The sequence below is a fragment of the Gracilinanus agilis genome, chromosome 5 (assembly GCF_016433145.1).
Source record: "Gracilinanus agilis isolate LMUSP501 chromosome 5, AgileGrace, whole genome shotgun sequence".
NCBI lineage: Eukaryota > Metazoa > Chordata > Mammalia > Didelphimorphia > Didelphidae > Gracilinanus > Gracilinanus agilis.
Window position 1 is genome coordinate 117,353,854 of NC_058134.1, and position 14,234 is coordinate 117,368,087.

General features: G+C 43.7%; 1 protein-coding gene across 1 annotated transcript in view; it reads right to left on the reverse strand.

Moving 5' to 3' along the window:
• Nucleotides 1–2,512: 2,512 nt before the first annotated feature.
• Nucleotides 2,513–14,234, reverse strand: part of EXOC4 (exocyst complex component 4) — an 892,087-nt gene continuing 880,365 nt past the window's right edge. Inside the window, exon 18 of the mRNA XM_044679735.1 lies at nucleotides 2,513–3,982. Coding sequence (XP_044535670.1) covers nucleotides 3,745–3,982 — 238 coding nt within the window. The 3' untranslated portion in view covers nucleotides 2,513–3,744. The remainder of the gene's footprint in view (nucleotides 3,983–14,234) is intronic.

Consider the following 14,234-nt stretch of genomic DNA (forward strand, 5'->3'; position numbering starts at 1 on the left):
GTAGTGGGACTGCCTACTTTTGACTCTTGAAACTAGTTGTTGCTGCTTATGTGACAGAAGTTCACATCTAGAGCTCCAACATTACTCTATCTAAACTGGATCAAAGTCATGTTTAGGGGTATTCCTCAATGGTCCAAGACAAAGATATGTTGGTAAGTGTTTAGAAACTAGACTTCTGGGGGGGAAATATGAATGATACCCTCTTAGGTTTAATCTGAATTAACATTTTCTCCATCACTTTCTTAAGTCCAGATAATAGACAGAACAGTAAGTCAAGTCCTGATTTATAGCATTAACTGAATTTCTAGAAGGTTCAAGATGGCGCCATCACCCCCCTGGTCTGAGACCACTAGTTCTCAGGCTCTCTTTTTCAAGAGATATAATATATAAATATGGTCAAGTTATAGGAATCATATTTCAAAAATACAGAACTCAATGAGAGGGGAGTGGAAATTATGAAAAATTACTGGAAGCAGCATAAAAGAATTTGGTGGTAAACAGCTTCCCAACAAGGGCTTAGAAAGGAATCTTAATTTAGCTTTTCCCTTTAACTTTTTCTCAAGGTCACAATGACTCTAGGAGGGAGCGTTTCAAGAGAGGGGATTAGGCAGCTGTGAACAAACTCATTCTACAAGGCAGTAACTCCAGGTGAGGAACAAGCTACGGAGCTTGTTCTCAGAGTTGGGGGCTTTGGGAGCACTGAACTATTCCCTGATAGCTTGAATTTGTTTCAGCTCTATCAGGCAACAACCTGTCTTTCAAGCGCTGGAAGTAGTCATTCTCATAAGGTATGGGTATCACGAGATGTGCCTAATTACAAGGTATGTAATCAGATGTGGAAAAGACCTAGTTATATCTAAAATTGGATGCATATAATGAGGCACACACCTGAAATCAGTTGTTCTAGCAAGACTGGGATGCAGCCACTTAAAAAAAATTCCACAGTGAAACGGGATGAAAATTTTGACGAGAGGAAAAAAAATGCCCGAAAGTGGTTATTTTAATTGGATTGGGGAGTGATAGATGCCTGTAAATTAGACTAAAAGAATCTCCAAGAAGGAATGGGTCTTAGCTTTACCTAGCCCAAAGTTTCTTAATCTGTCCCGCCAACTCTGCTTTTTTTTTTTTTTTTTAAGGGTTTTGGACTCCTTTAGCAGTCAGGTGAAGTGTATAGGCTCCTTCTCATATAAGAGATTATGTGTAAAGTGCTTTGCCAACTGTATGGCGCCATAATAAATAATGGCTATTATCATTATTTTTCTCAGAATAGGTTTTATTTCCCTCAAAACATAAAATTCATAGGATTACAAAGATATTAACTATATTGAAATAGTTAACCAAAATATTTTTAGAACAGAAGTCTGAAGACCCAAGGTTAAGAATTCCTGATCTAGACCAACTTGGAGGAGAGAGAATCCTCTTTTATAATGTCCTATACAAACAAGGGGAGTTTGGGTGAGGTCACTTCAATCAACAAACATTTATTTATTAAGGGTTTATCTGCATAAGGCGCAGGGATGAAAGGTTCTAGAAGTGGTAATGAAATTATTCTCGTTAATGTAGTTCCACCAGGACCAGACTCCAGAACAGTGGTTCCCAAACTTTTTTGGCCTACCGCCCCCTTTCCAGAAAAAATATTACTTAGCCCCCTGGAAATTAATTTAAAAAAATTTTAATAGCAATTAATAGGAAAGATAAATGCACCTGTGGCCATCAGGCCATCACCCCCCCCCCCCCCCCGGATTGCTGCAGCACCCACCAGGCGGTGGTGGCCCCCACTTTGGGAGTCACTGCTCTAGAAGATGACATGGGTTCAAATGATAACTTCTAATCTCACCTCTATGCTGCTAATTAACCAAAGCCTTGAGTGACACCAGCTCCCCTCATTTTAGAGGGCTGGAGGGAGGATTCCTCCTAATGCCTTCCTTGATAGAGAGCAGAGACTAGACTTTCAGCTCACCCCATTTTACATCTGCAGCTCTCCCTGGTTTGAACCCTCTGGATCAGATAAGTTCAGGATTCCTGCCTCCTTTTGCATGTTGTCTTCTCCCATTAGATCATAAGCTCCTTGAGGGCAGGATCTATCTTTTCTTTTTTGTATATGTATCCTTGTTGCTCGGCAGAATGCCTGGCACATATCAGGCACTTAATAAATGTTTACTTAATTGAATTGAGCCCACATTTTCCTATAGAATACAAGGCCCTTGGGAACAGAGACTGTTTCATTTTCGTCTCTGTATATCCATAGCTTATGGTACCTGGCATGTAACAGGTGTGAAAAATGTTTATTCGGTTGGATTGCAGATTCTGAGGCCAGCCCTAGAAACACTATGGCATGCTGCCTCAGGTAGTCCAGGTTCCACACTTCCTTTATAAAGCAGATCATTAGCAAGGTGGTAGGATCCTAGGTTCACAGATTGGGATTGAGAAGGAATCAGAGAGCCCCCCTCCCCCCAAGTCATAATAAAATTGAAACAAAAGCAATGCAACACACAAACTAAAGATTCTCAAAACATTCTTTAATTTTCCATTTCGCCCCAAGCCCAAGGTTGCACAAGCAGTTTGCAAACTTCAAGACCATCAGTGACAGTGGCATCGAGTGGTGTGGGAGTTCCCCCTCCTCCTTCCTCCTTGACAAAGATGTAGCACAGGTAGTACACAGTGTGTTGTTCTTCTAAGGTTTTAATGATATTTAAACTTTGAGGTCCAATAACACTTGAGAACTCAGTTAGAAGGCAAGATGTGCCAGAGAAAAGGTGAGTGACAGCACAAGGCAATCTGGGAGCAGACTCGACTTGGAAGGCAAAAGAAGAATTAATGCCATAAGTCTCTGTGCCCATTTGTGTAAATCTGAGGAGGCTACTGGGACTGACTCAGTGAATAAGGCAGTATTTTAGCTCCATTTAACTTGTTGGTGATAGAGCAGTCCTCGTAATGTCCTTTAAGGAACATTTCCTCTCGGAAGGAAGGAAAAAAAAATCCCTGCTTCCATGGTTGCTAGCACTCCTTACCACTAGTATGATGGCTCTTGGTTCAGATAAAGCAGAAACGAAGACAACAAAGCCAACAAAACAATTCACGATAACACTACCCTGGGAAGGCAGGGCAGGAACAACCCTTCTAGCCTCTGATTCTGGAGGGAAGGCCTCCTCCTATTCTGGTCATAAAAAAATCTCCCAGAGACCACGGCCTGCCTTGAATACTCTATTAACTGCTTTGGTAGGCCTTGGCAAGAAAAAGGCAAAGAGTAATGAGTAAAGAGCCAAATATGTCATTGGACTAAAAAGGACCAGCATCCAGGATTCAGAACCTCACTGTCTACGAACTACAACCCCTAGAACGTCTTCTAGAGAAACCGATGAAATTGCATGAAAGGGCTCTTCCCAAAGGTCGGAGTGGTTCTTGGCTGAGAAAGGAGCTCCATAGTCTTCCTCCTCCTTTACTCAGTCCCAATCCTGGGTCACCCTCTCCACTCCCACTCTGAATCCCTTTGGAAGCCACCACAGAAAACCTCTCCTTTAGGGTTGGTATTAAAAAAAAAAAAAAAAAAAAAAGAAAAGAAAAGCCTTGCCTGGGATATGAGGAGGGACTTCTCAGAGCAGAACGGATTGGGTAACATACCAAAGAAGGATGCATGATAGCGCGCGCAGAACCAAAGGGAGCATACATGGATGTGCCGCCGGCCGTGAAGGCAGGAGAAGCCTGGGGCAGCTCGTCCTAGTGGACGGAGGCCAGGAGGCACGGTTACACAGTGGTTATCTTCTTGTCCTTGGTGGCTTGTTTGATGGCGGCTTGCTCGCAGATGATCTCTTTGAGGCGCTGGAGGCGCATGTTCTGAGTGCTCTGGTCCCCGACGCCTGTCTGACTTCGGTGCAGCAAATTTAAGGCGTGAATGTACTCCAGCTCCGTGTACTTGACCCCCTGGTCGACCACCAGGTTGAGGAGCTCGTCGGCTGTGTTGTACAGCATCTCGTAGTACTGCCTGAGAAGAGAACAGAAGGAACACAGCCTTAGTGGTGACTCGGAGTAAAGAAACGGATTTTTAATTACACCAAGTCTACTGTGGGTACCCAAGGAGTCCAGGGGCAGGTGGGGCGGTGCCATATGTTTCGTGGACATGCTCCCTACTTTTACCAATGGAACGAGCTCCCACTCGATGGCTTCCCTGGTGTTAAAGCTTTTTTGGAGATGGGATGGGAAAAAAATCCCAGAGTACAGGCGCAGCTATTATCTTATTCAATTTAACTCAACAAACGTTTATTTAGCACCTACTGCATGCAGGGCCATTGGGCTACATACTTACTGGAGGAGACACAAAGTCTAGACAAGACAGTCTATGAAATCATTGAGCTTATCATCCAGAGGAGACTAAGATCGATGTACAAGTCTGCCCAGTACAAAATAATACATGCTAAGTAGGTGAGAAATAAAAAGTGCTATATCAATAAAGAACATGACTAAGAGGGGAAACACTTTCTTTCATCTGAATTAAGCCTTAACCCTCAGCAGCCCTTTTATATATTTAAGGTCCAAAACTTTTTTTTTTTTTAACTTTGGCATGGACCCCCAGTTTGATTCTCTAAGTTAAATGTGTTAAGTGGGAACATGAGGCGTCGTCCTACTAAGCCAGATTCTTGATTTATGTAGTCCGACAGTTCTTAACCCGCCCCCTCCAGCCCCCACCCTAATCTGGTAAAGCCTCTAGACTTCTTCTCAGAATACAGCTTTTAAATGCAAGAGCTAAAACATACAGGATTACAAAGGAAACCAATTACAGGTATCCCTCCCACAGGGCAACTTTCCCCATTGTGGTTTCAACATCTTGTGGGTTGGCATAAGAAATTAAATGGGTATGGCAAAGAACACTGCCCACATTCAGAGGAGGGACTGCAGGAGAGGAAACACAGAAGAAAAGCAACTGCTTGAATGAGGAGGACATGATTGGGGATGTAGATTTGAAACTACCACACCAATGCAACTATCAACAGTTTGGAAGTAGGTCTTGATCAAGGACACATGCTAAAACCAGTGGAAATGTGCGTCGGCCATGGGAGGGTGAAGGGGAAAGTGGGAGCATGAAGCATGTAACCATGTTAACTTTTCTATAAAATGAATATTAATAAATGTTTAAAAAAGGGAAGGGGTCTTCTGAATATTTTTCTCAGAAGGGCCAAGCAGAGTTTCATCTTTTAGAAGGCTCCTTCTTTAAGGGCACGGTTTTTCTTCACTCTGTTTTCTGAAGTAATTCTCCATTCCATATATGGTAAAAGCCAAGGCCACTCTTGCAGCTTCAAAGCCATCTGAGATATCATAACGTCTGGATAAATTCCAGGATGCCAGAGGCAGGTGCACAGCTCCCCTTGGCAAGGCTACTTTACCACATTTCAGAGCATTTTCTTTGTTCTTTTACTCACAATCTGATTATTGATGACTAGTTCTCACATACAATTAATAATAAATTGTTTTAATTTAATATTATATANACTACCACAACCAATGCAACTATCAACAATTTAGAAATAGGTCTTGATCAATGACACATGTTAAAACCAGTGGAAATGCGCATCAGCTTTGGGCGAGGAGGTGGGGGGGGGTGAAGGGGAAAGTAAGAGCATGAATCAGGTAACCATGTTAACTTTTCTAAAAAATAAATATTAATAAATATTAAAAAAAAAGAAATTAAATGGGAATTTTGCAGAAGCTGCAGACAACATATAAAGTCCATCAGACAATACAAAAAAGTTTAGAACCTCAGAAATGCATAAAATGTAGGTATTGTATAATATCAACATATTTTATCTTTTAATACCAAAAGTATACATACTTTTTTAAAAGTTAAAATAAGTAAAATGTTAAAATTTGCAAAAAAGAATATGAAAGCCGGTAGACGACACACAAAAGCTAGAAATGTGGTGATGGCTTGAAAAATTTGGTAATTCACAAATACATATAAAGTACAGTAAACACCCTATAGAGGAAAAGAAAAAATTTAGGCTTTTTCTCTGGCATGAAGAATCAAACAATTTTATGTGGATTTCCCAGATGGTGGGGGCATTGTGCCCTTAACCCCATGATGTGGAAGGGATACCTATGTATTGAAATACTACAAGTATTTTATATACTAAATGCTAAACAACAACAACAACAACAACAAAAAACTGGCCTCTGGTTAAGAACTTCTGGACTAGATGATCGCTGAGTTCTGACAATCTATAAATAAATTATTATTTTCCATGAGTAATGTACTATTTTAAAAGAGGTATCTTGAGAGGCCATTGTTGTCCATTCGGATGGCAATCTTAAAGTTTAGGTATAGTCCAAAAGTTTTTTTTTTTTTTTTCCCCCTTCAGAAACTGAATAAATCGGGGGCAGCTGGGTAGCTCAGTGGATTGAGAGTCAGGCCTAGAGACGGGAGGTCCTAGGTTCAAATCTGGCCCCAGACACTTCCCAGCTGTATGACTCTGGGCAAGTCACTTGACCCCCATTGCCTAGCTCTTACCACTCTTCTGCCTTGGAACCAATACACAGTATTGACTCCAAGAAGGAAGGTAAGGGTTTAAAAAAAAAAAAAGAAACTGAACAAATGTATAAATTTGCCAACCCCCCTCCTACACCAACTTATTTATATTTTCTATTTATACGACCTGTTGTAACCCAGTTACATATGTTTCCTTCCTATGTTATATTATTATAGTTTTTATTTAATTTTACTTTGAGGGATTCTTGTGTTTGGTTCCAGGAAACATTATGAGACCAACAAATGGTATTGTGAATCTGAGTAACAGGCTGTGTTGTGATGGGATTCTGTTGCGTTTGTTAAGGGCACACGTGGTTGGGGGCAGCTGGGTGGCTTGGTAGATTGAGAGCCAGGCTGGAGGCAAGAGGTCCTGGGTTCAAATTTGGCCTCAGAAACTTCCCAGCTGTGTGACCCTGGGCAAGTCACTTGACCCCCACTGCCTAGCCCTTACCGCTCTTCTGCTTTGGAGCTAACATACAGTATTGATTCTAAGACAGAAGGTAAAGGTTTAAAAGAAAAGGGTAAATGTGCTTCAGAACCAAGCTGGAGTAACCTTTCCTTTTTTTTCTTAATGGACTCCTTGAATCGCTTCCCTGACATCCCTCTCTAAGGCCTTAATCATGGGGTGAAGGGGGTCCTAGGGTCAAAGGTTATGCTAGCTGAGCACAAACTCCAGCAGGACCTACCAAGCTGGAAAAACGCTGGATGCTTATGACTGCTGGGACGACTCTGTCCTCCCAATCCAGAAAGCTTCTCTACCAGCAGGGGATGAATAAGAGACAAGGCGCCCCTAGGTTTGCGCAGTCTCCTTTCACTTCTGGAGGGACAGATGCAAACAGAGTGTGGGGAGGGGAAAGGGGCGCGTGAAACCCCTTCTGTCTCGTGGCTCTCCCTAAGCATTCATTTAGCTGTCCATCCTGTAAGCCTGAGATCCGTCCGAGTAAACAGACGGCTGAAGGGACAGAACCAGGCCGAGGCGCCATTCTCACTCGAAATGAAGCCAGATGGTGTGAGCAAGTTCCACCTGAATGGGCTCACACACTATCCTGGGAGAGGAAAAAGAGAGGATTTCATTTGATTCTTGTTCATCTATGAGTGGGTGACGTTCACAAGGATCCTAAAGAAAAGCCCATCTGTTGGGGACCCTGGCACCCTCCGGCTAATCTCATGGCACCCAAAGTTCTGCGCCTGGGGGTTTCTGAAACGTCAGTTCTTGCACTGGGTGACAGACCCAATCTGACCAGGAGTTGTACTGGTGACGTCCTGTCTTCTGGGATAGCTTTGTGGGAAGGAGCCACTCATTTTCTGGTAGTTTGGGGTGCCTGCCTGGGGCTCTCTCCACACATCCAACAAGGAAGAACCTCTGACTTGGGCTCTTCTGGCTGTGAGGAGACAGGAAAGCAATTGTGGGATTCCAGAGACGCTTATTCTTTCTGAACGCTCCCAACCAATGAAACAAATGCACCATTTTGATTTTCCTTTATTTCTCCCTTTTTCCCTTCGCGAAATAATTGCTCTGTCAAACACGAGGGAGGAAGTGGTGGTAACCAAAGGAGAGAGCAGATAAGGTATTCTGGGAACATTTGAGAACCGAGAGAACACTTTTGGCTCAGGAGAGCAAGGATTCAGATGGGCAGAGGAAGCACATAGTGCATTTCAGCCAGAGATGATCATTTGTGCAAATGCGTGGAGAGAGGAGATGTAGAAAACAGACAAGCATTTTGGGACGCTGCTTTTTCTTTTCTTTTGAAAATACGTTTTATTGATGTCTTTTATCTTGACATCATGTCATTTCACAATTCACCTCCTCGTCCTCCCTTAGCAACAAAGAAAAACAAGCAAGCAAAAACTTTCGGCTCAGACATGGACAACGTATAGGATTTTCTAACCCAAGAAATTCCCAACCTCTCTGCTGGGAGGTGGAGGTCTAGCTTCTTACCTACTTGGAGATTGCCTTTTCATTTCTTTCATATTGCAGTTTGAACATTTCAGTGCAGAAATATAAGAAGAGGGCCCAGTGACTTATATTTCCCTGCTGTTACATTTTTTGAAATCAAAAATGCAATCCGAAGTCACTGATAGGAATTAAGAACAATCTTGAGTATGCAGACTCCGATTCCTCTGCTTGGATCACCAGATAACAGACAGCAGTCCTGGCACTTTAAGTGATTATTATTAACTTGGTTGGATTTAACAGTGAAGCAGTAAGTAGGTGCAAGGAGGAAACAATCTCACTGTGGTTTAATGGTCCTTTGTACAATTAGAAAATGTTGCCGTCTGATGGCAGCTAATCACAGGGGTGTTAGAGGAGAAAGGGGATGAAGATTCTAGTCAACAAATGAAGCACCTACTATGTGTATAGTGCGCCATGTTAGGTCGGGAGATAAAAAGATGAGAAAACATATAATCTCTTTCCACACTGGAGCCAACAGTCCAGTAAGGGGTAAATCACGCACACACACACAGACATGCAGACACACAGACACACACACACGTGCACAAACACACACGCCTGCACGATGGATACGCATCAAGCTCCAGAGGGTGATGGGGGACAGGTGAGAAGCATATAAGGTATTCTAGGGAAATCTGGGCGAGGAGAGCTCCTTTTCAGGTGTGTGTGCAGGGAGTGGTCAGAGAAGGTTTTTCAGAGAAGGCGACACCTAAGTCAAGCCTTGATGGATGAGTCATTCCCAAAGGTGGGGAGGAGAAAGAAGTACATTCTAGGTGGGTGCCAAGGCAGAGACAAAAGTGGGGCCAGATGAGTTGAGAGGAGAAATAGGAGCTAAAGCTAAAACAGGAGGTGAGTCCAAGACTGGAGAGGCTCTGCGGTGCCAGGTTAAGGAATTTTACACTTAGCCAAAAGGGAAGAAGGAGTCACTGGAGGCTTCTGAGCAAGGGTTAGGGAGTAACACAGCCAGTAGAGTCTATCCTCCCCAGGGGAAGAGAGCAATGGTAGAGCGCCGTTCCCAGGGCACCGGGTACAATGGGAAAGACCCCGCTAAATGCTAAAGCCAAGGAGCGCACAACTGTCCCTCCTCCCCTACAGAGAGGAGCCTGCAGAAGTGGGGCCACGAAGGCAAGGGTGATTTTGAAGTTGCTGAAATATGACTGAATGACAACAGAGCAGCAGGGTGCTATAGTGAACAGAGTGCCTGGCCCAGAGTCAGGAAAATGGGGTTCAAATGGGGCTTAGACACTTACTGGCTGTCTGACCCTGGGAAGCTTATTTCAGCTAACAGTAGATTTACAATGAACTTCGTTGTAATTCCCAGGCACCAACCACCAAGACACATATCTCTAGGAATGACTGAGAATGTTGTTAGTTTAATAGGAACCCTTCTCATCTCTAGCTGATACTAATAGCTAACATTTTTAGAACTCCTTAAGGTTTGCCTGGGTTGTCCTCACAACGACTCTGTGAGGCTGGCTGACTAGAAATGTTATTGTCCTCATTTTACATAAAAGGAAATTGAGACTCAGATTAAGTGTCACAGTTTGACTCAGTTTCCTCATCTGTAAAATGAGTCAGAGGAGGAAATAGCAAACCACTCCAGTATCTTTGCCAAGAAAACCCTAAATGGGGTCACAATGAGTCCGGTACAACTGAAAAATAACTGAACAAAACTGGTTCAAGAATTCTCCCTCCTCCCCTACCACAGGAGATTGGGGAGGTGGGGCTGCTGATGGAACAGTGATTCTGAAGTTGTGGAAGGCTGGAAAAATCTGTCAAGAAGGGCCATTGGAAAAAAATGTGGAACAGGTCAAGGTCAGGGACAGGGTCCTATGACATGCCTCTAAAGACTCTCCTACAGACTGGCAACCACCCATTAAACTAGAGTTTAATAATTTACAATGATCAATAATTAATTTTAATCATAACTAATTATCCCACATAATTCAATAATAATTTAACAATATGATTTATAAAGTTTATAATAATCTATAATTTGGGGAAATGGTTACTGAGTCAACTCACTGTATATATAGTTAATGTTTCTCCATCTTGTCTACAAGGACGTCAGGAGAGACTTTTTCAAATACGTTACCAATATCGAGCTATATCAGGTTTGCAACATTCCCCTTTGTTGGCTTGCCTAGTAATCGCGTCAATAAAAGAAATGTGGTCTGCCTGGGCAGAACCTAGAGAAGGAATGCTGGACACGGGGTCAGGGGAGGTATAGGTCCAAATTTTAGCTTTGACTTCAGTTGTATGACTAAGAGGAGTCGCTTCATCTGAGTCTCAATTTCTTTATCTGTAAAATGGGGACAGTAGAATTTCTAGTCAGCCCTGATCATGTGGACAAAATTAGAAAGTCCATCTACAGTACCAGGCAAACCTCAAAGAGCTCTTTAAATGTTAGTCATCGTTAGAGAGACTAGAGATGAGACTAGAGATGAGAAGGTTCTTATTAGACTAACAACATTTCTTGGGGGCATCTCTCTTGGCAGTTGGTGGCAGGGTTGGGGGGAGGGGGTATGGCTGCCCGAGAATTACAATGAGGTTCATTGTAAATCTACTGTGTTAGCTCAGTTGACTGGCTGGTTATCTGGAGAGAATGTTGTTCCAAGGCTGACAAAGGCCACAGAAGGCCATGGATGAGAAATGCCTGGATTCCCAGCCTTGTCTCTTCCAACATGTGACAAGTGATAAAGGGCACATCACTTAATTTCTTAATGTGCCAGTATCCACCGTACACAGGAAACACTTATCTACTCCACAATGACACTGTAAAGAAGAGAATGGAGACACTTCTAGAGGCTCTGAGATCCTTAGATGAATGGTACCCAGGAACTGCAAACCCAAGTTATTATACACTACTGACAGGTTGACTGATAGTGCATTTCGTACAGTTAGAGAGAAAAAATTCGCCAGTAACTGTGATGATATATTAGTTCATAAAGAAACATGAATATTTAAAATGGACAAAAATTCATTTATCTTCCCAAAAGCAAAAACTAATTCAAATTAGCTAGCTTCTGTGCTTTTCCTTGGGAAGATGAGGAGAGAAAGGCAACATAATATGGCCCAAAGAGAAAAGGGAAATTGTAGCCTCCGCACCATTAGAATGTGTTCCCAGAGCAAAACAATCAGGCAAAATTACATTAAATTCTGTAGTCTGGCTGGAATAAATAATTTAGCAGCCCCTACCGGGGCCCCAAGAAACGTGAGCTCTGTCTTCATCATTAAGCATAAGAAGAGCAGTCACAAGTGTCCCATGGCAGTGTCCTTCTCCACGGTCGCAGCCTTCCAAAGAGGCGCCGTCCCCTTTCTGGGTCTCATCAGAGCTTAGCGGTGCCCCCAATATAGGAAATACCCAAGAATTGTGGGCCGATTGATTGATCGCTGAGAAAGGGGGCGTATCTTCTAGCCTGTGGAGTAGAGGTCTTTCAGTGAGGGGCCGAGTCTTTCAGGCTGTCCCTTCCCACTCTTCCTTCCCTCGCCTTCCCTTTGCTCTTTTTATTGAGGTTTGACTGTCCTACTTGTATCGGCACTAGGGCGAGAAGGGCTCACAGAAGAGTTAGAGCTCACCCTCTGGGGTCCTCATTCGCTTTCATCCCTGGGGCAGCGGCTCTCCAGTGGCCAATCCTTAGGAGGGAGCCACAGCAGTCAAATTAGCGATGGTAGGAAGAGAGAACTACCCATGGCAAAACCGTGACTCTCAATAGTGCAAAGAGGCACTTAGCGGCTATGCACAGGTTTCCAGCATGCAAAATGTCCTCTGCCCTAACATACGGTAATGAGTAATGGGGCTCAATCCCAAATGGCAGAAGTGCATGAAGAGGCACTTGGGAGCTCCAAATGCCAAAGGAGGAGGAACTCTGAACGGGAGAGTGTTAAATGTGGAGGGGAGGGGAGCTGGCCAGGCGACTCGGGATGCTGGCGTGGAGAGGAAGCGCAGGGGCCCTGCGGGCTACCCCGGTGTGGGCAGGAGGACAGTCCACTTGTGTCCTCCTGGGCTTCTGCTCCAGGGGAGCCACAGAGGGCTGGCTCTGGCCTTCCACGTACTAGAAGCCTCCAGAATGAAGCAGAAAGTGGCACTGCGAGTTTCTCGGCTTCTTCCTGTAGGGCTCTTTGATCTAAGAAGCTTAAGGGGTTCCTGTCCCAGCACCCTCGCTCCTTCCTCTTGTGCTCTCTGGAGGGAGCTCCTTTCCTCCCCTCCCCTCTTCTCCCCTCCCCTCCCCTCTCCCCTCACTCCTTCCTTTTCTCCCGAGTCTGAAGTCCTGGTTGTAGAAACAGAAATTCTGTGATTTTCAAAAATATAGAATTCCAGTCTCACACCAGTTGTGGGTGTGCATGGTGGGTCACGGCAGTGGTACATGGTAATTGTACCATGAATACTTGCGATTGCAGATGGGAAAATCATGAATTGCAAGGGATACCTGTCTAACTAACTCAACCATGGTATGGGAAACAGTAATAACTTGAAACCTACATATAGAGTCAACTCTCTATTTTCCATGCTAATGGAACGGAGCAGTGAGGCAGATAATTGAAAATCTATTTACACAGCCCTTGCATTTGCATTCGAATATGGGTGGGTCTAACCTAGTAATTCACAGTTTCAAACCAAAAAAATAAAGTCACTATGAAGACCCAATTCAGGAGGAACTTTATAATTTTGCGGCTTCCTTATCCTGTCCTCCTGGTCCTGTTTTGTTCAATTCTTTTTTTTTTTTTTTTCCCCTTAAACCCTTACTTTCTGTCTTATTAACAACTCTAAGACAGAAGAGCAAGGGCTAGGCAAATGGGGTTAAATGAGGAACTAGGAAGTGTCTGAGGCCAAATTTGAACTCGGGTCCTCTTGACTCCAGGTCTTGGCTATATCCACCTGAGCCATCTCGCTGTCCCTCAACTCCCTCTTCATGAGTATTCCCTGCTGGGGGGACAAGATTACACCTGCTATTGATGTGAAATCCCAACCTGCGCAGAGCTGATCCCCTTTCCCCAAATTTGCCCATTTTTCTGGCTCATAATTTATCTGTTACAATAAAAATACGGAGAGGAGTAATTAAGAATTATTACCTAACCCCTCCCTCCCCCAAAATAACCCTTGCCTTCTATCTTAGAATTAATAACTAAGCACTGGTTCCAAGGCAGAAGAGCAGCAAGGGCTAGACAATGGAGGTTAAGTGATTTGCCCAGGGTCACACGGATAGGAAGTGTCTGAGGTCAGATTTGAACCCAGGACTTCCTATCTCCAGGTCTGGCACTCCATTGTCCCACTATTATTACTTTTTAAAGATTTCCTCTTTGAGTTCTTTTGGTCTACAATTGTTAACAAAAGAATTAAACGGAGAAGGAGATGTTAACTGGAGATCTGAGAGGGGCCTGAAGATAACCTGAACCTGAATATAGTTTCCAAACTTCCTTTCTGCCCAGATTTATCCAATTGTAGATGTGCTGCTCTGCTGGCAGACTGCAGATTCATCTCCTCTCCTTTTTTTCTGTCCAGCTCTCCAGTCGATAGAGCAGTAAAATGTGAGGAGAGAAAATGAAGGGCCAGACTACTCCCTACACCGCACTGATGATGCGAAGACCCTGCTCATTTACCAAGGGGCTAGTCGAGGCTGATGTTGCAATATGTCCCTGAAGTTCTTATTTGTAGGCTGTGAACACAGAACATTTTTGGGATGGACCTGAAGGAGGGAAGGAGAGGCCTCTGACTCCACATCCCGAGTGGGGAAAGAGGTTTAATCCTAGCTGAAAACAAGA